Below are 20,596 nucleotides of genomic sequence, written 5' to 3'. Positions count from 1 at the left end.
GCACTCTGTTTTATCCTGACCTGCCCAAAGCTTCTGCCACATCTTCATTAGAAATGAGTCACCTCTGCATAAGGTAACTTGTAAAATTGACCCATAAAGGGATTTTTTGGATCATTTTTAAAAGCAAATCACTATTTCCAAACTGCTGAGAACAATCCACTAAGTACATTAATGCTAGATGTTCTGCCTGGAATGTCCTCTGCAAAGCCTTTTAAAAACTCTCCTCGGAAAGTTTTTTCCTTATTCATGATGGCCACAGTCTTCGACTGTAAAAGAGACAAGAACATTATTCACTCTTTCATTTCTACTTTTATCTCTCAGCTGTCTTAATCTGTAAAATATGGATTTAAGAAGATAATGGCATGTGCATTAAACACACCAGTCACACATTAGAGTCGAACCTAAAGCCCATCTCCAGGTAATTGGTTAAACTTAAAATAACAATTTATTCCTTACCTTTCTGTACTTTATGTTTGTGTGTAGCAAGCCTTCTATTTCCCTATTTTGCTTTTCAGGTTTCTTCTTGCCAGCGTACAACACAGATCATAACAGGCAGATAGTAAGTAGTAGTACTCTGGCGGAGGACCAAACAGTCCAACTCTGGAAATGTGAGCAAGGACATCCTGGTTTGATTTGAAGTGAACCAAAGACAGCAATTTACAAAACCAACGCGAATCTAAAGAAACAGAGTGGTAGTAGTAGTAGTACAGGGTAGTATTAAAGCCCCTTAATACTGTTGATTCCAAAATTCTATTTGAGTTGGGGCTCTAATGAAGCATGTCATTAAGGTAATTGCTTTAATATCAACATAAACAATGGTCAATAAAGTCGAAGGTTGAAGTGCTATACGCTGAAGGGTGAGAGCATTTCATCTGCCTTAGAATGCTTCTCTCATCCCTCAGAACCAATTGAATAAGAATCTACAGACATTCAAATTGATTAGAGATAAAACATAACCATCAAACATCATCTGAGGCTGCTACACTTGAATGAATAAAAGGTGTAAAATAGCTACAATCTGTAGGCAGAAGAGCGCTGCAAACAGTCGTGATGATACCTTTCTCCGTAAGCTTCATTTATCGCTGGGTGCATCTGCAGTGTCTGTCCTGGGAGCCGGTGGTCTTCACTGAAGTGTACCCTGATCTGACCCCACATCAGAGGGGACATTACCTCAGCCTCTGAGCCTAGGAGAGGCCCAGAGTGATGGCAGAGAAATGCGAAGGGGAGGTGATTTACAGCAACCCTGATGTGGAATAATGCCAGGACTTCAGGGATGACATGACATAGCAGGTATAGACAGCAGAGACGAGTGAACAGTGAGACGGAAATTAGCCTTCAGCCTTGTCTGAAAGATGTCCAGAAATGGAATGTTTTACTTTAAAAATCAAGGCTGCACATTGAACACACCAGGGGCTACGGTGGAATAAAGGAACAAGAAACCTTTGGCAAGTTTAGCTGAAGATGCATTCCCATTGGTATCAGACAGATATTAGGTGGCAAAGTCATTTTAATGAAAGGGAGAAGGTCAGCGAAGCCTCCAGAGAAACCCGAAACCCTGGACGTGAACACTGCAGACGTAACGATATTAATCTGTCTACCAAATATGTTCCATTCCATATTAATCATGAAATTTTATGGTAGAGGTAGGAAACTGGAAGGAGAAAGAAGAGACTGTGGGACTGACATTTAGGTCTGATGTTATGTTAGATGTAGTCTGCTGTCTAGACAATTGCTCCCTTGCCGATCTTTAATCTTCGGTTAACAGTTAGCTGACATTAGAGCTCTGAAGGCTGCACTCGGACTCCAACCCATCAAATCACAACCCGGGTCAGCCTGTGCACATCAATAGGTGCCCTGGTGTAATGTCACTTGACAGAGAGTATTTCACAGCCATTAGACCTACATCTGATTTCAGAAGTGTTGCGTTGCCGTGCGTACGCAGGGTGTACTTAGGGAACGGCCAGACACATGGAGCTACAGATGAGAGCGATCAGGCAGGTGAGCATGACAGACACATCAAAGAGGTTGTGATCAGACTGCAGGGATGCAACTGAGCAAAACTGACATTATGAAACTACCAGGACAGAATAGGCATATGCAGAGTGTTCGTTCGTACAGGTGGCTGTTGGACTCACAATTGCTCCAAGGACTTAGTGTCCAAGTTGTATTCCTGCCTGCAGCTGGCTGACTGCTGGGATGGACTCCAACACCTGGCTTAAAGGATGGTGGATTGAAATCAAACCAAAAGGAACAAATGAATGAAACTGAACCTGCCTTCAGAATCACCAGGAGGCCTAGGGCGCTATCTGCTCTAGCTTTGTTGTTTGATGAGCTGAGGGCATACTCGCTGAGCTGCTACCTTCGCGTTTGTTGGCTGCCGTTAACACCCTATCGACCACACATTCTCCATGTCCATAAAGGCCACGAGGCACTCCCTCACTCTCCCTCCACGCTCCTGACCTTGCGTTCAACCAATTCAAGACCTGGACAAACAGAAGGAGACCTAAAGGATTAGGGGAGAAGACAAAGAACAGTACTGGTCTGACAGAGGGCAGACCAAGACGGAAGCCCCGAGCACTAGAACATAAAAGGAAAAACATTAATAGCAGCCAGAACACCTGACCTTTCACTACAAGCATCAATCCATCAACCAGTTATCCTCAATCTTTTCTTCTGTCCCTAAATCCTCTCACTTCTCATCTACCCCCATTGTCCTTTCTTTTACAAAGGGAACTTTGTAAAATTTTGACTGATTCCACTGATTAACTACATTAATCATTTTTCTATTGTTCCTTTATAATAGTTATCAAAATTTGTATTCCCATTCTGATTCTTTCTCATATCATTTTAGTAAATGATAGTAGTAGTAATGATTGCTGATTAACAACATGGTTCCTTTGTACTTTTCAATTACTGGTTTGATTTGTTGCTCAAAAAGCACGGATGTAATTAATGTCTTTCTCGTTGAAATGATTCATTATTCACATGGTGTTCTTCATTTTCCCTGTAATCTATTTTCCGCACCCAGGAGGACTGCTCCTTGCTCCTTTGTTTGCTTAGATGTAATTTTCCCGGCCTCACTGATAGACGTCGAGAGTCGGTAGCTCTCTTAATTTTTCACCAGACTGAAGTGGTCATTTATTGCTTCCTCTGACCAGCTATCTGAAGGTCCATTTAATGTCACTAAGCCTTTTGACGCTAAGTGGGACATAGAAAATCTCTTTCTTGTACATTAAAACGTATTAGACGCACTTTCTGTTTAACCATGAAAACTTGACTAAGCCGGGAAACTATTCAAGCATATGGTTTATAATTCTGATTCTGATTGGACACACACACACGCACACGCAGACACACACACACACACACACACACACTATCGATACGAACAGAAATGAGGCCCAGTGCATCAGTATTAGTTCACTTTTTGAATTTTTTATGATCAATGTTGCATTTAAAAAAAAAAAATCAAATTAGCATGTGCTGGTCAAAAGGGTCTACTGCAATCAGAAATGTTCCATGCCTTCACGCCCTCTAAAACTAGATAAATATTGCATACCACATTCATAATGGTCAATACAGTACAGAGTACCGACTATAAAATGAATTATGTAAATTTCCTTGTAAAACATACAAAAATATTTACTCCCTGAGCTCAAGTGAAGTAATAAAAGGGGATTATTGCCATAAATTATTTAATAATCGATTGCATAAGGAAAATGAACTGCACAGAAAGGGTTAAATGATGAAGAACTGCTTTGCATTTGGTAGCAGTGAGGGTATGATTTTCCAGTACCATGTCCTCTGGCTAATCATCCGTGTTAACAGCAGTTCCATTCGAGCAGATGGTTATTTTCCGTATCAAAAACAAGGGGTGCAATGCCCATTCAACCAATGTACTTTAAATTTAATACATCTGAAAGTCATTTTTTTATTCAGACTGCCCTACAAATGTGCTGTTGTGAAATTGGATCAGTTATGTGTACCCTAGCTTTAGCAAGTTAATATTACTGTCCAACTGTGGCACGAAAGTTTGGGCTGCATCTCTGCCTCTAACTGAGTCAGCTTCTGTTTATCCGGGATGGAGAGACTGACTCTCTATCTAGCCGGCTTCATTCTCCAGATTAGTGCCTGAATGATTACTGTAGGCCTTTATGGGGAGTTAGCTTTCCAGGATTGTCCACTCTGCCTCATGGACCAGTACCAGGGATGCTACACTATTATATTATGCATCAGGAAGCACTGCTCAGGGTCAACATATAGGTTTGCAAAAATCATACTTTCAAGTTGATGATTTGGGAATTGATGAACTGGGTGATAAATCTTAAATAAAGCTATTAAACAAAGCTTCAGATCCAGATCTGCATTGAGAACCTTCAGGGCTTTAGAGACAGGAAAATAGTCTACGCATTTCAAATGTTTGTACTCACTTTTTTGTACAATTTCACGGTCGGCATTCATCCTCAAACTCGTGAAAACAATCTTCCACCATTCAAAGTACTTCTGTTAATGAGCGGAGCAAAGCTGGGGCTTTTTTGTAATGTCAAAATCTTGGACTGGAACCCAAAGCAGCCCCACAAAACCCGGTGAAACCCTAAAACAGAGACCCTCATACCATCCCTCAGAACTATTATGATAATGTGTGCAAAAGAAATCACTCAAAAGGTTTTTTGACATTTGGAAAAGTATCTGTTTTAATATTTGCTTCTTTTATTAATTTGCCATGATAAATTTAGATGTTTATGTTTCACTGAAATGACATTTGCTCTCCTTTGTTGACACTAACTGTGACCTTTATCGTGAGTAATTAAAACTAAAATCATAAATCAAATCGGGATATAATGGTCGTACCGACACATAGACAGTGCACTCACACGTGCGCAGCAGCTCTGTTTAAGACTGATAAATCTATAACCCCTGGGACATCTTGCATGTACAGGGGGGCTGATGGTGATTGCAAGTGATTGTGTTATTGTCCTCATCTGATGGCGAATGTAAATGAGATGGACTTAAACCACCATTTTGGAGGAATCCTCCTACCCATCAGGTGGTATGAGACAGTGAAGAGGAGACTGAGGATGAGATAATCAGCATGGGCTGTAAAATTCTTAAATTTACTTCATGGCCCTGGAAGATGGTTGCACGCTGAAGTCCATCACTCCTTTATTAGAGGTGACACGTGACCCCCCCCACCACCACCCCCACCACCACCACCACCACCACCACCACCACCACCCCCACCCCCACATGACAGCACACATCGAGGTAGTTCAGTGGAGTGCAGTAGAGAGCATCCAAATCACCACTATCTGGGAAATAATGGGGTGAGGTGGCTGGGGTTGCTACGTCTGCCCCCCTCCCCCCCACACTCCCCGTAAAAAAAAGGAGCCACATCGATATCTCATTTCAGTTGTTGGTGAAATCAGGGACTCCACATTAGTGGTGACATATTTATTAGGATATGATTCATATTTTTATGAGATTTGGAAATGTTCAGTATAATATTTGTTTTAGAACTTTAGCCCCATTCAGAGGCCTCTAAGTGGACCAGGTAAGAATTAAACTTTCATATGGAATGGGAGGAGGATGTTTTTTCACGATGACATTTTCAAAGTGCTTTTGCCTCATCTGCCAGTCTACCATCGCAATACCAAGGAAGGGAAATGTGGAGCGGCATTTTCAGACTGTTCGTGGAAAATACGACACTGAATACCTGCCAAAAAGTGAGCTGATAAAGAGAAAGTTTTTTGGACACCAGTCAATTATGGCAATGGCAAAAAAAGGTACATAGTTAATTATGTTGTGTTGTGCCACATATGTGATTACGCAACGTACATCAACGTAAATTGTAAGAATTCTCAATATATTTCTAAATAAGTTGATCATCTTGACTTTTCATAAGTAGCTCACATGCTGAAAAAGTGCGAGCACCTGACTTACACAATAGGGAAACTGTCCCTATTGTGTAAGTGCTTTCCCACTAGAGATGTTTGGTTCATTTTAAACGGAGTATGATTCCTCGGAAAGTGTGTTTGTTTGTGCAGGTGTAAAAAGCTCATCCTAATCCTGGTTCAGACCAAACAAGCCACTTCTGTTGCCTGCTGTGAAAAGGAAGCGAACCAAAGACAGAAAATGACAAGAGTGTGGCTCAAAGAAGCAAACAAGCAGGGGTTGAAAATGTTGTGAAAGTTGGGAGGAGGAGGGGAACTGAGACCCACATTTCCAGGTGAACCACAGCTCCCTTGTTCGGTCCAGTAAGGATGAGCTTTCACCGCCACCTAAACGAAACAGAGGAAACAAACTCCGGTCGGTGGTCAAACAGCTCTGGTGTGAATTCAGCGAAAGCACCATTACTGCAGATATACACACATACAGCGTGTTCATAAATGCTGGTGTACGTGTGTGTACATCATTATATAAAGGAAATCATTTAACTGTTGACAATCACCTTCCTCCCACCCTCCAGCACTGGGGTCCCTGATTGGATATCTTGCTAGTCGCCTACTTCATTATTGAACATCTCGTAGAGAGTCCATACTCACCTGACAAGAAATAAATAATCCCTCCCTTTTGTTGCTCTTGAGTGCGGCCCTTCACAACACGCACTCTAAAGTGGGAGCCGTCGATTCCACGGTCGCAGTTAAGCCGGCTGCTCGTTTCCAGAAGGTGACCGCTTTATGCCCGTCCCAAAAGGGTTCCAGTCTGACAGTCGGAGAACACATCTGACAGCGTCTTGTGGCCATCCTGCTGGGAGGTTGTGGCTTCCCTGCTGTTCTTAGGAGTAGCTGCTGCATCCGCCAGCAGCACCTTTCGTCTCAAATTTGCCTGATACTTTTCAGTCATGGATCCTGTGTAAGGAACATTCAACAACATGGAAAATCCCTTTTCGCCAACAGCTATGTGAACAGCTAACTAGGGTGTTGGGCCTATGGATCAGTAAAGATGGAGATTAAAGGGGCGGCTGTGGCTCAGGAGATGCAACGCTCAGGAATTGAGGATCAATGGATCCCCTGTTGCCAGCATCTTAAAGCCAGATAACGAAGCTCAAATGGCTCCTGAAGGCATCAGTGGACGTGTGGGTGCGTGGAGGGTTAGTGGGTGGCACCTTTGATGGGAGCCTATATTACCAGTGTGTAAACATTGAAAATGTGACAAAGGTTGGAGTGGGGCAGATAGACCTGGGAACCATCTGGCAAATATGAGTGAAGCTAAGAAAGAGATGGAGAACAGGATTTAGAGGACAGTATTATATACAGGTGTTCTGACTGAATTGGTGTTCATGAAAAAGGTACCCAAAAGAGGAATATCTCCACCGCCGCGACAATATGGTGGTTGGGTGAAATTTCATTCACATCTTTCAGCTTCACGGGGAGTAACATTGGACTCCTGAATAATAACAGCTGAAGGAGCCAGAGACTTAAGAGAAACAACCCAGGGGAAAACAGCGCTATATATACGGCTCTCAGCGCATAATACACAGGCTCAGAAAATTCAAAAAGGTGTTATTTACACTCCTTTCAAACAGGTGCTGTGACTGTGACTGTATCTACACACACTCTCAAGTCTGATGAAAAGCAGAAGACAAGAAAAACCTGGCAGGGACTTGGATTTTGTTTTTTTTTGTTTTGTTTTTTTTAACAATTTATATCTATATAGTATTCTGAAAATCCAATAGTCTTTGTATTTGAACGTAAGGGTATCCATTTTCCTCGTAAGAACAGGGATACCTTTTAAACTTTGTGCACTGTGGTTTCATTTCGGGATGAAGCGGCAACCATAATCACAAAACAAGCCTAATCGGCATGAATGGGTTTTTGGAAGATTTGTTCCATTGTGCCACCCGCAATTACGACACGTGGGGGAGAAATGATGATTTAGGCTCTTGTCAGCAACTAGTTGGGAGATGCAAAGAGAAGGCTGGCGTCAGTCCACATCAACAAAACCAATGCTTCCACGATCATAACAATTCCGATTTCATTATTTCGACCTTGTGTATTCAACAAATTGAATTGGGGCCTTGGTGTCGCTCTAAGGAGTTGAATAAGGACAAATTAGCAGGTTTCTGTTTGTGCTCCTCTGAAGAAGACATGTCTATAAATATGTAAGATGCATGTGAGCAGTCCTGATATATGGAAGAGAAAATGAAGGCTGTAACATGACCCTTATATTCCAGGGTTTCTAGGACACACTAGAATACATTACAGTTCTCCCGGTCTACTTTTTGAAATGAACCATTCAGAAAAGTGGATTACTCAAGCAGTCGTCCGCTGCTCAACCCTCTTCTAATTTCCTCCCTTCCCACCTCTTTCTTTAGCCGTTTTATTTTTTTAAACAGCGGTCGCATCCCCGCCCCCCTCTGCTGTCTTACCGATCCTCCGATTTACAATTCTCTAGCTGGAATGTTTCACATCCAATACCACCTGTTCTCTTCCCACCTCTGGCTCCCTTTTCCTTTTTAATCTCACGTTCTCCCCTTTTCCTTGTCCCCCTCTCTCCCCCCATAGTCACTTTCCCTCCCCCTCCTGTTTCTTCGATTTGTTCCATCCTCGCTCTCCTGGGTCCTACTCTTATCCTATATTCTTCAGCCTTCTGCTGCTCTCCTCTTCACACCCTCTGTATCTCCTACATCACAATCCTCTGCTCTTTAGCTGCCCCACTCCTTCCCTCGCTTGTTGTTTCTTTTCCTGTCTGTCTCGGGACACCAACCTCACACATGGCTTATTGATTTTCGAGAGCATCCCACAAACGTACAGCCCATGCATGGCCCATAAATCTGCAACAGGGAGGAATTCAGATGCAACCGTGCATTAAAAAGCGAGTGGACAGCGCGCACGCTCCTGGGCCAGGCAGCGGATTGCGAGACAATGCCAGATTAATGATGGGAGAGGGAGAAAAGGAAAGGATGGGATAGAGAGTGTGCCTGTAGATGGCAGAAGAGTGCTTCAAGGAGCTGTGAGAGAGCAGACTTCGCCCTGGCGCAGTCTCACTTGCGGAGCTGTGAGAATTTCACCATCTTGCAGAAATCCCCCACGCCGATTCCAGAGAAAACAGGCGCGCATTGCCTTGATGACCTTCCAGCGTGCAGGCTGACACAGAGTCTGAGAAGAAATGATCAGGAAATCAGAGCAGCAATCTTTATTTTATTACTTTGATTATAAATGGGAATGAACTAGAGCATGACATCTTTGGCTAATGATATTTGCATCCTCTATTTCCTCCGGGACTGTTAAGTGACAAGTTTCTCTCTGAAATTCTTCTTCAGCTTCCTTTTCATTCTCATTTTGATTAATGCTATGCACGCTTGGTGCGATAATCCAATTCCACCAGTGCTCCTGAAAGCATCAGATCATCGGCTTGCGGTCTTGGAGTTATTGAACTCGAGTTTATGCTGTTCTCCCTGCTACCTGGAGGTGTCTTAAAGCACACGGTGGTGCGCACCGCTGTTATTGAGTTGACAGCAGTGCTAAAAATTTCCACAATGTAAAAATCTATATGTAATCTGGAATGCAACAAAAGGTGTATTTGACCACAGGGTGGGGGAATGACACAATGCTGTTATGTTACAAATGATCTCAGAAGTTAAAGGAGTTAGGTGGCATTTACAGGAAGGATTCTTCATACTCGACCTTTGCTTGATGCATACAAACAACAACAAAAGGCTTTAAAGTGGCTCATACTTGGTCGCCAGTTGGTCCTTGAGCTCCTTCGCCATGGTCCAGCTTGCACAATGACAAGGTCAACAGTTGGAGATTTTATAGAAAGGCCGTTCAATATGGCATTGAAGGCAAATCTACACGCATATCTGACACTATAAAACATAAGAAACTGTTAACACGGGGATTTTCACTGATGGTGGACACAAGCGATGATTAGTGTTATGAATATTTCATTCAGGGATTTTTTGTTAATGTGACTTTATTGTGAGCACTGAGTATCTATTATAGCATGTTTTAACATGTTTTCTTTAAAAGGGTTTTCACATCAGGAAAAATGGGGGCAAAAATATCTAAATCTCTAAATTTTGCTTTGATTGGCTTAAAGTGGTTTTTGACTTGAGCAAACAAAAAAAGCTAATGAACGCTGATGTTAGCAACGCTGTTATCGGCACCTTTCAGCCATTGAAATATGCATCAATGCATCATCATGTTGCATCATGACCACCTAATGGAGAGAGTACGTGCTTGCAAACCTTTCTTTTTTACATTTTCTTGACAGCTACACTTTATCAATATCATTTGTTCCGGTTTACAACATTTCCTTATCACACCCTGCCTCATTTCAAAAAAATTTAAAAGCAACATACTTTACCCCCAAAACCTACGTCATTCAAATTCCTTTTTGCTAAGTTTATTACATTTTAAAGCTGAAAAGTTTAAAGCTGATAAATGTATCGTTTGTTTCACTTTTTGTTCCAACATTTGAGCCATTTTACGCTGCTTCACAACGACAAAGTCTATAAATAGATTCTAGTTTGAACCGAGTTTCCATTTTAAAACGTCAATGGCACCCCGAAACACGTGAATGGAAGCGGGAGTCTACAGAAGCACTTGAAGGCATCATCTCCTGTAGCAGCGGGGCGGCGGACGGAGACGCTCCCTCACACCGCTCCATCGGTACAAGTCAGCAGAGGGGCTGATACATGTCTCCCCTGCTTCCTGACAACATATATTGCCACATTTTTCTTGGTGGACCTCCGTGAGGACCAAGAGGAGGACCGCGTCACCATTACGGCTTCGGTAAGGGAAATCTAAAAGGAAAGGGTGCGTGTGCGGAAAGAAGTCAGTGGTGATTAGAATGATTGATGTCTCGTTTTTTTAAGGAGGGGCGAAGATGTTTAATTGTGATAGCTAATCAGGGGGGGAAAGGTTGGTAAAAAAAGAGGGGAAGGTCTGAGAGGTGCACGAGTAGAAGAGTGTAAGAGGAGGGTTTACCGGCCAGGACAGACGTCCCCCGTCCGCGTCTCACGGACACCAACGGGATTTTTCTTAAGAGACGCATCCTGAGCGAAGAGGAGGAGGAGGAAGGGAACGATTCGGGATGGAGAAGGGATGCTGCTCCGAGGAAGTGTGGATCTGAGGCTCTCTCCATCTCTCTCACTCTTGTTCTATGACGGGATGGAATGAAGAGATACTGACAACAGGCGCCGGAGAGTGGATTTAAAGGCAGAGACAACCTGTGCGCTCGTCCCTCTGTCCGCTCTCTGTCCGTCTGTGTGGACGTTGACTTTAGTCGTTTTTCGGATATGACGGATTTTTTTTAGTCAAGACAAAAAAAAAAAAACTCACGCGCCCCCCTCTCTCTCTCCCTGCCTCCCTCTGTCTCTCTCCCCCTCTCTCACTCCTTCCGTTTTGTGGATGTGAAGCAGCATGCGGCCCGGTGAGAGCTCAGAGGGCTCGCGCTCCGCTCGCGGAAGATGCATTGATGGTCACAAGAACCAGCAGAATAACACTTGTAGCGGCTCGGGACGCCGTTTCGCGTCGTCAGAGAGGATGGTGAAGAAGGGGACGACGAAGAGGGGGCTGACGGACAGAGGAACGACGGCGCTGCGCTGTTTTCTGTGGAGTCTGGTTCTCTGCTCGGTCTGCCCGCGCGCGCAAGGTAAGAAGATGCGACACGCGCGCACACACACAAACGCGGGGGACACTCGTGCTCGCAACTGTGGGTGAGACTGTCTCCCGAGTTTTGCCTCTGCAGTCTTATAAATGATGCTTGTCCATCTCCCCAAGTGTGTGTGTGTGTGTGTGGGGGGGGGGGATCTTTGGGGTGAGGAGAGTGGGTGAGGACCTCGGTGAGGTGTCTGCGGGTGTTTGCGTGAGGAACGAGACGTGCGTGGGCTTGCGCCCAGCTGCAGAGGTATGGAAATGGCAAAAGGGCTGGATCAGAAAAGGGAATGGAACCGGCAACAGCCTCTTTCTCTTCTTCTCATTTTTTGCCTGCTTTCCTTTGCTCCCTCACCCTCTCACCCTCTCTCTCTCTGTCTCTCACCCTCTCTGTCTCCACCTCTCTCTGTCTCTCACCCTCTCGCTCCCTCTCTCTCTCTCTCCACCTCTCTCTGTCTCTCACCCTCTCTCTCCCTCTCTCCCTCTCTCTGTCTCCACCTCTCTCTCCACCTCTCTCTGTCTCTCACCCTCTCTCTCTCCCTCTCTCTCTCCCTCTCTCTCTCCCTCTCTCTCCCTTCAATACAGCCATTGAGCCTGTAGCCAATAAATATTCTTGCAGTAGCACTTGGGCTGTGGCAGCGAACGTGAGCTGCTTATACCAAAGTGTGTGCGGGAAGAGCTTATTTCAGTTTGTGCTCAGGCCAACATTACGCAGCGGTTCCCCCCTCACATTTCCCCCACCACATTCACGCGTTTGTAGTTTATATTTACTCAACAGATGCTTCATAATGCGCTTGCCCCCCCCCCCCCCCCCCACCATTTTCCTCGCACAGTTTCCACTCAATGTCTCTACTCCTAATTCGCTCTCCTTGGGCGGAATGAAACGTTAAAATATTCACACCATGGCACAGTCGATTTGCATCTTCCTCTACAGTCGTGCAAAACCCTCCCGCTGCCGCATCAGGTGAGGCGTCTGTTGTGCGGAGCGTGGCTATCCATCACTATATGTTGGGAGTAGGTGTGTGTGGGGGGGGGGTGTTATGCAGAGGATGCATAAGAGAAGAATGGGTGAAGTTGGAGATGAATAGGCTGTTGTGGATGTCATTTGGGTGGAGATGAAGACGAATAAAAGAGATGAGCGACAGGGGAAATAAAGAAGAGGCACAGCAGGAAGACAGGGTCTGACAGGACTGAAGGCGTCGGGGTTTTTACTCGCGGGCAGTGTTGGTTAAAAATCGTTGAGCAGAAAAGTGCAGACTGAGGTTTGACAGCTGTGCAAGAAGCAGGAAAAAGAGAAGCGCTTTGAAAGAAAAGCCCCGCGCTGTGGAAGGTTGAGCACCATTTGTCATTGCCATCGTAGAATCTGTGTGATCCAACGGTGCAGGCTGACGGAGCAGAGCCGGGTTACAGGCACAGGGAAGGTCTAGACACGTGACGTGCACAATCGTGTGCACGTCGAACTCGAAAAGGGAATGAATTGAGGAAAGGATGGAGGCGCGCCGGTGATGGGCGCGAGGTTGGACAGGCTCAGACAGGAGATACCAGATCTTTAAAACCCGGTCAGGTCGGGCCTTCAATGGCCCCGTAGGGGAGGAACAGTGGCTGATCCAGTCTTTAGTGGGTTTAGCTAACTGGAGATTCCCATTATAATGCCCCCCAGGCTTTATTCTGATTGTTTGAGGGAGTCACTCCACGTGCCCTCTGCCCATATCTTCTATATCTTCCTCCTCCCTGCTGATCATCAGCTAAAAGGGATAGTTCACCATAATTAAAGTTCACTCATGATCTAAACAGCGAGGTGGAGGTAAACACCTTGGGTACTCGGGGTAAACAGAGCTAGAGACAAACCTAATATAAGTAAACAATGGGGGCAGGGTCACGGCTGTGGGGGTCACTGCCGTCAAAAGAGAAGATTTGTTGATTGGACGTCAGCTAACAGGTTGAATCGTGGCACGAATGATGCAGATGCATGTTTAATTTGCATTCTGTAGCCACTCAGCGCCATGAAAGCAGAGCCTCCAATTATTCCAGTTGTGTTTTGTGGACTGGGAAACTTGTTCCAGCCCATAATGGATGAATTATGCAGGTGTGGTGATCTACTGATTGAACAGGCCTTCCCCTCCTCTTCCCCCTCCACATCATGCACGTCCTGAGCTCCTCTCCTCCTCGTGCCTCTCCCCTCCTTCTCTCCCTCCCTTATTCCGTCTGTCAGATTTGTCCTGTGGCTCAAGAGGCTTAATTTGTTCGCCAAACATAGGAAATCACACACGTGCAAAGGCGAGCACACACTCACACACTCACGAACGCACTTTTCACCGTCAACCCCCCCCCCCCCCCCCCCCGTGCCGTCCGGGAATTGTGGGCTGCGTTCAGATTCAAAACCGGAGCTGCGGCGGCACATTTGCCACAAATCCCTGCCTGAGCTCATTTTAATGCCCCCTCGGATCAACCCTGTCACCGGCTTCCTGACGCTGGGGCTTTCAATGGGGCTTCATCACAGGTCTTGCAGCGATCAATCATCTACTACTAATTACCAATTAGTCAGCCAGGTAATCTTTTTTCTGGTCATTGGTTGTGCGGGGGATTGTAACTGGTTCTACTGAATGTGCCCCACTAATTAACCCGGAGGGCTATAAATAGCTCATTTAATTTATATTGACGAGGCATGGAAATGTAGCGCTTTGTTCTTGCAACATGGCTAAATTGAAATGTATCTGTCATCCCTGCGGTCACGCTGAGTAATTGAAAGCTGGTCATCAGTGTTAAATTAGACGGGCTGTCAGGTGCAGTGAAATGGTCCTCTAGCCAGGTTTAATAACCCATCACTGGATGTCAGGGATTGATTGGCGCAGCCTCAGTCTCAGATGCTGATTGTAATGCGCTGAGTGATGTTCTCCATTAATGCACCGCAGTCGATCATTTACCTGTATTAGTTACAGTTCTGGGCGATGGGGCTGAAAACAGATAAATGATATCATGAGTGTTCCATATCGGTAATTGATACATTTTTAACAACAACATGTAAAACAAGGACCAGGAGAGATACATTTTTATTTTAGATTTCAAGGAAATGATCGAGGAAAACACTCACAAAATGTAACCAAAGGTCTAAAATCACAATGAAATCGTAATAATATCTTGACATTAGACAATGCTGTGGTCCGATTTGGAGAATCCAAAAAACGGCTGTCTTTATCCGTTTTATCGCTAGTTTCTCCGCTCACCGCAACAGTTGCTTCCTATTTGGGATCTCACGAGATGACAGAATGACACAACCAAACTGATGCGCTAACACGATTGGCTGTTAGCATGTGCATCAAAGATATCTCTGTACAGGTTACCAGAGAACGAGTGCCTTTATTAGTGCAGCCAGTTATTATTATTATTATTACTATTATTATCATTATCATTATCATTATTATTATTATTATTATTACTGCCCAGCCTGACTTTATAGTTTAGCGCAGGATACGTTACACACATTTAGTCTATGCGGTCTATTTTCATCTTCCTTTAAACCTCCAGATGCCACTCTGTATTCATGCGTGTGCGTTTCAACCCCGCTAAGCTAATGTTGAATAATTAATAGAAAGTTTAAACCTTTACCAGGCAGCTTCACAAATATAAACTCACAAACGTCAGAACAAAAGATCGTAGGGTTCCGTCGTCAGAGATATAGACAAAGTGATAGCTTTCTTCTCTTTCATCGTACGCCTGTTCTATATTTTTCGTAATTTCTGGCTTGTGATTTCGACATCGACATTGTTTCTCGTTCCCTCTCATTAATTTTTCCCCCTCCGTTCCATTGTCCTGGGCCGTAAATATTTAGATCATGGTGAATTTGTAACCACTTCTCTGCCATCCCACGTTTGTCACCTCCCCTCATCCCACCCATGTCTGTCTCCCCTCGCCTCCTCTTTCCAAGCACCCTTGGCCTCTATTACGCTCGCTTCATTGTGGTGCTTATTGTGATTGAACAGATGCGGAAAATAAGTGTTTTGCCAGCGAGCAGTGTCTTTTAAACTCAGGTTTTGTGTAATATTTCATTAATGTGTTCATCGAGCTGACTGCTGAATGGAATGAGTGATAATTTGCTGTTAGAGACTGAAATACAAACACCACTTCAGTCACGTGCTCCAGCTGTTCAAAGGCCCTCTGGATCAATAAAGCTTTTATGCAATTGATGTTTTCCTCTAAGGTCTAGTGTAAATTGTGCATTTACAGACTGGTGTCATGAGTGTAATAAATAGGATTATAATCAATCACACTAACATATTGGGGCTTCCAGTAGGTGCAGTCTGCAAAATGAGCACAGATGTTTAGAAAACATGACTCTGAAAGCACAGTGAAGCTTTAACGACGTATTTAATTTAATAAAAAGTACAGATTCATTACTTTGAAGGATTTCATAAAATATAGGCCTTATTAAAGGCTCATAAATATATGAAAACCATCTAGTCAGAGGGGGATTTTGCATGCTGTCATTCACACACACACACACACACACACACACACACACCCACACACAAACAAACACACACACACACACACCCTAATCATCCAAATTAACCCCTACCCCCAACCCTAACCCTAACCAAAACCCATTTTTAACCTCAACCCCAAAACCATATCTTAACAGTCCTCCAAAGTTGCAAAAATGTCCCCACTTTGGCGGTAGAATGACTAATCCGGTGCTCAGTACGTAGCAAATACGAGCACAGACGCGCAAACACACACACGCAATCTGTCTTCCACAGGCTCTTCATTATTTCAAAGATGATTAGAAGTAGACATGACATGAACATGTTAAATAGGAAAACACACACACATATATGCTATGCCAAGATAGCATGTGTTGCCCCCAAGGGTTTGACCGCAAACACTCAAACACACACATGCACATGGATGTGAGAGCAATTTACTCGCTCTCGCAGTCTCCGAGGAAGGCCGATGAGAAATTAACAAAGACAGACAGTCTCGTATCCAGCTGGTCCTCCCTGTTGGGTGTGTGTGTCAGGTGTTCAAATCCCTGCAAATAAAAGGGGGTGGAGGTGTCACTGCGGTGGGAAGCACGGGCGATGTTGAGCAGTGTTTACTGGAATCCTCCCACAATGATGGATGGACACATAAACAGCGGCATCGGTCAAAGGTTCCATCTGTGGTGACAACCAGAGTCAGGCCCTGTCAGACTGTCCTTGAGGAGGATACTGATGCCCTTAATGATTCTGTGCACTGGTGTGTGTGTGTGTGTGTGTGGGGGGGGGGTGAATACCGCCAATCACGCGGAAATCCTCAAAACCCAAGAGGAACGAAGAGAAATGGCAGGAATAATAGGGCGTGATATCTAATTACCGCCATATCTACGACTACCTCAGAAGGTTGCTTTGTAACTGTCAGGGAAGAGGTTTGCCTTCTATACAAATGTTCCACAGGGCAAATCCGGCTGACGCCATGGCAACCAAAAGATTACGTTTAAATTGAAGGTGGTAATCTCTGACGATGTTGCGCGGTAGCAATCCCACACTGAAAAGTTCCCCCAGCATAGCTTTTATCAACCATCTTTATTCACCCGTGCTGTTATTTTCTTTTGAAATTGGTTTATTGAGTCTCAGATTTGGTCGCGGTGGACTTTGTCCTCCTCGTGTTTCCCTGACTTGCTTTGTGTTCTTGTTTGGGTGGAACTGTGCAACAGATTTGCCCTCTAAATTTCTGTTCTTCATCTTCCAGGTGTTGCGTATGTAATAACATCACATGGCTGTCCGAGTGTGTCTGTCTGTGTGTGGGAATGTCCCAACAGCGCCTCGAGTTCCTTGCGATTTTTCGATTAGAATTCGGGTTTTCAGCCCAAGTTTACAGGAGCTGCAGCTTTTCACTCAGTACCATACTAACGGGCGGGGAAAATACCATCAGACAAACTCTTCAGGGACTAATTACTTAAAAGCTACGTTGCTGTTTTTGTCTTTGCCTATTTTTGTAGTAATTGCTGATATGTTTGTGGAGAAGTCTAATTTGAAAATTTGTTTGGTAGTTAAAAGTCAGCTGTCTGAAGACTCAGTCAGCCCTACAACAGGGAGGCAGGCATGCATGAAGGTAATGCGATGTTTCATTTTAGAAGACAAATGAACCAAACCGACAGCCTTTGCTGTCAGGTGGATATTTTAAGTCCGGCTTTTTCAGCAAACGTCAATTTTTGCAGCAGGATTATTTCTGAAACCACGCTACGTTTGGCTGAAATTGTCTCAATTAAAGATGTAGCGGGCGTTTAATAATCTCTGCAAACAACATTTGCTCGGATTTCTGCCATCGCGGCGACAACAAAAACCTGGCAGGAGGATATCTGGAGGGACACAAACAAGCAGCAGGGACGGCGGCTGTTTTCACATGTGTTGAAAAGTGGTGTGTGATGACAGGTATACCCTGGTGCCCCAAACCCACAGAAACATCGCTGTCAGCCAACTACACACACACACACACACACACACACACATGCTCAGGAACAACATGGCTTAGTCCATCACCATGCAGAGACTTATCAGTCATTTTCTTGTTTCATAATGAGATTTGACAAGACGCCACTCATTAATTCAGTCCTTTCCTAAAGACGTTTTTATGGTTCATTTCCTTATTCAGGCGCATTTGCATGCAAAACCCTCCCTTTTATTGGCAATAGGGGCGTCTGATGCCAGCGTGGCCTGCATTTCCTCCTGAGAGATGATCTATTTCCTGTCTCAGTTTTGCACCGTAGGAGCGCCTTTGTGTTGTTCCTAATTCTTTCTGAAGCAAGTGTGTGTTTGTGTGCACCGGTGTTCTTCACATATAAGTGCGTGTGTGTGTGTGTGTGTGCCTGCCTGCTCCATTCGCTGAGACTCATCTCCCCAGCAGGCCTTGTCAGGCTGTTTCTGGGTGCACTCAGTTCACAGCTGGAGGCTGCTGCTATCACCTGCTCAGCTACCGCCGCTCCACGGATGCACGCTCAGACCTCAGCCTCCTTAGTTTCCCCATTTATATCTTAATTGTAATCATATCGAGGGATGCGGCACATTTATCGGTCTGAGAAATTATCAGCTGTTTAGGGGAATATTTTAATTGTTTTTTCAGCTAATAAAGCTTACGCAACAGCAATGCAATCAATACTAGAATCCACCACCAGGAGCAGGACCTGCTGGAGACATTTCCTCAGCTTCCCCCTTGTGATATAGCATCTAACCAGTGAAAAGAGGCTGATAGTGGGACCAGGATCTGCTACCAGGTCCCAGCACCGACAGCGCGACTACACAGGAGACTGCATTCTCCCATATTCCACATTACCGCACATAAAAACAGAGAGGCCTATTTACGCTTATTATAAGCTCTTTCTGTGGATTTCATTTATTTTTAATGAGCCTCAGTTGACAGAATTGTCACTTAACTACCACGCATACAGTGATTATGACTATGCAAATCAGAAATATGACTAAAGGAAGAGTTTTTGGAACATTTCCCTTTGCAAAGTAGAGCTTATTATAGAGTCTATGTTGTATGGTGTCTATTAGTAATAGCCACATATCATTGATGAAGGCAACAGTTGTTACTTAGTCATTACACACTTCCGTTTCCAGGAAACACCTCAGCGTCTGTCCTCTAACTAAATAACACAACATTAGCATACGTAGCATGTGATGAAGTGGTCCTTGTTCAGTTGGGTCCCATGTGCGCAGTCATTCCGTGTGGATGCGCTGATGTCGCCGCTGTGAGGTCAGGCGGCCTTTGTCCGGCTCACAGATGAAAGCTCAGCAGGGTGTTGTGGTGGATAACAGAAAACCTTTTGATCTCTGACACGGCCGTCTGTTGCACACCCTGACCTCTCCCGCTCATTCTCAGTCTGCCCCCACCTCTCTCACTCAGGGTCAGACACAGAGCAGATGTTTACCCACACAGCTGCAACTGAACCTGACACCCCATGCATACTCCCATTCTGTCACCCCTGATTACATGTGTGTGCCTCTCTGGGAGGGTTTTGTCACCTGTTTTATTGCTTAGGGGAGGTGGAAAATCTGCAGAAACTGACTAAATAAAGCGGCACATTTGGTTTAATATACAGTTAAAAGGCTAATTTAGGTTAGTTACAGGTCAAACAGCAGCTTTTGTGGATGGGAAAGATGTGCTCGACTCTGGAGGTGAGGTTTGGTCCTTGCTATTCTCCATCGAAATCATGAAGCCGGCACTGGCTGTTTGATGATGTGGAAATTTCGATGAAATTGCTGTTATCTGGAAGTCTTTGTAATGCTTCAGTGGAGAGTCATATCAATGCTGGAACGTGACGCCACCAGGCTCGGCACACAAGTATGAGGAAATAAAGCTGGATTCTTTAAAGCAAAATACAAATTAAATGCAAACCCACCACAGTGCTGACACGGCATGTTTGATGTACATTCAGTTTGACCGGGAATTCGGCCTTAGAAGTGTACCAACGGAAACCAAAGGTGTTTTCGGGACAAGGCGTGTGCACACACTTGAAAACATCACCTTCTTTAAAAATGTAATAAAAACAAAACCAGGCACCCTTGTAAATATGAAGATAATTAAATATGAATAAGAAAGACACAAGTAATCAGTGACTCGGGGTGGAAAATCATCGCAAAAACAACAGTTGGACATATTTCTGGAGCCATGGTTGTTTTTAGCAGCTCCAGAAGGTTCAACCAAGGCACCATCTGCATTTTTGAGGCGGCGGAGCTGTTAAATAGGGCATTACAGGGCAGCTCCTGTCCAGGTTGTGCACTGACGCTGATTAAAGTAGGGAGAAAATAACTCCAGTATTTTAATTAGCATGTTTTAAAAATGTATCTGTTCCTTTGGAAGATCTGTTCACTGTCATTTCTAGAGCACTTTACACATTCAAATCCAGAGCTTCCAGAAGAAACGTGGCCATCTGTGAGGCTTTTCCCCTTTTCTAACCCTGATTTAGAGCAAATCACAACGTCAATAGGGTTCATATTTCTGACAACTTAATTTAC

The 20,596-nt window shown here is 44.4% G+C and overlaps 1 protein-coding gene across 9 annotated transcripts in view; it reads left to right on the top strand.

Annotated features, from left to right (window-relative positions):
• Window positions 1–10,564: 10,564 nt before the first annotated feature.
• csmd3b (CUB and Sushi multiple domains 3b) overlaps window positions 10,565–20,596 on the top strand; it is a 210,047-nt gene continuing 200,015 nt past the window's right edge. For 8 of the 9 annotated variants that reach the window (XM_029845212.1, XM_029845210.1, XM_029845213.1 and 5 more), the window contains exon 1: window positions 10,565–11,598. In XM_029845212.1, coding sequence (XP_029701072.1) covers window positions 11,367–11,598 — 232 coding nt within the window. In that variant the 5' untranslated portion in view covers window positions 10,565–11,366. The remainder of the gene's footprint in view (window positions 11,599–20,596) is intronic. The other variant, XM_029845206.1, reaches the window with a different exon arrangement.

The sequence above is a fragment of the Takifugu rubripes genome, chromosome 12, assembly GCF_901000725.2.
Source record: "Takifugu rubripes chromosome 12, fTakRub1.2, whole genome shotgun sequence".
Classification (NCBI taxonomy): Eukaryota; Metazoa; Chordata; class Actinopteri; order Tetraodontiformes; family Tetraodontidae; genus Takifugu; species Takifugu rubripes.
Note: the sequence above shows the minus strand (reverse complement) of the source record. Positions and strands in the feature narration are given on the sequence as shown.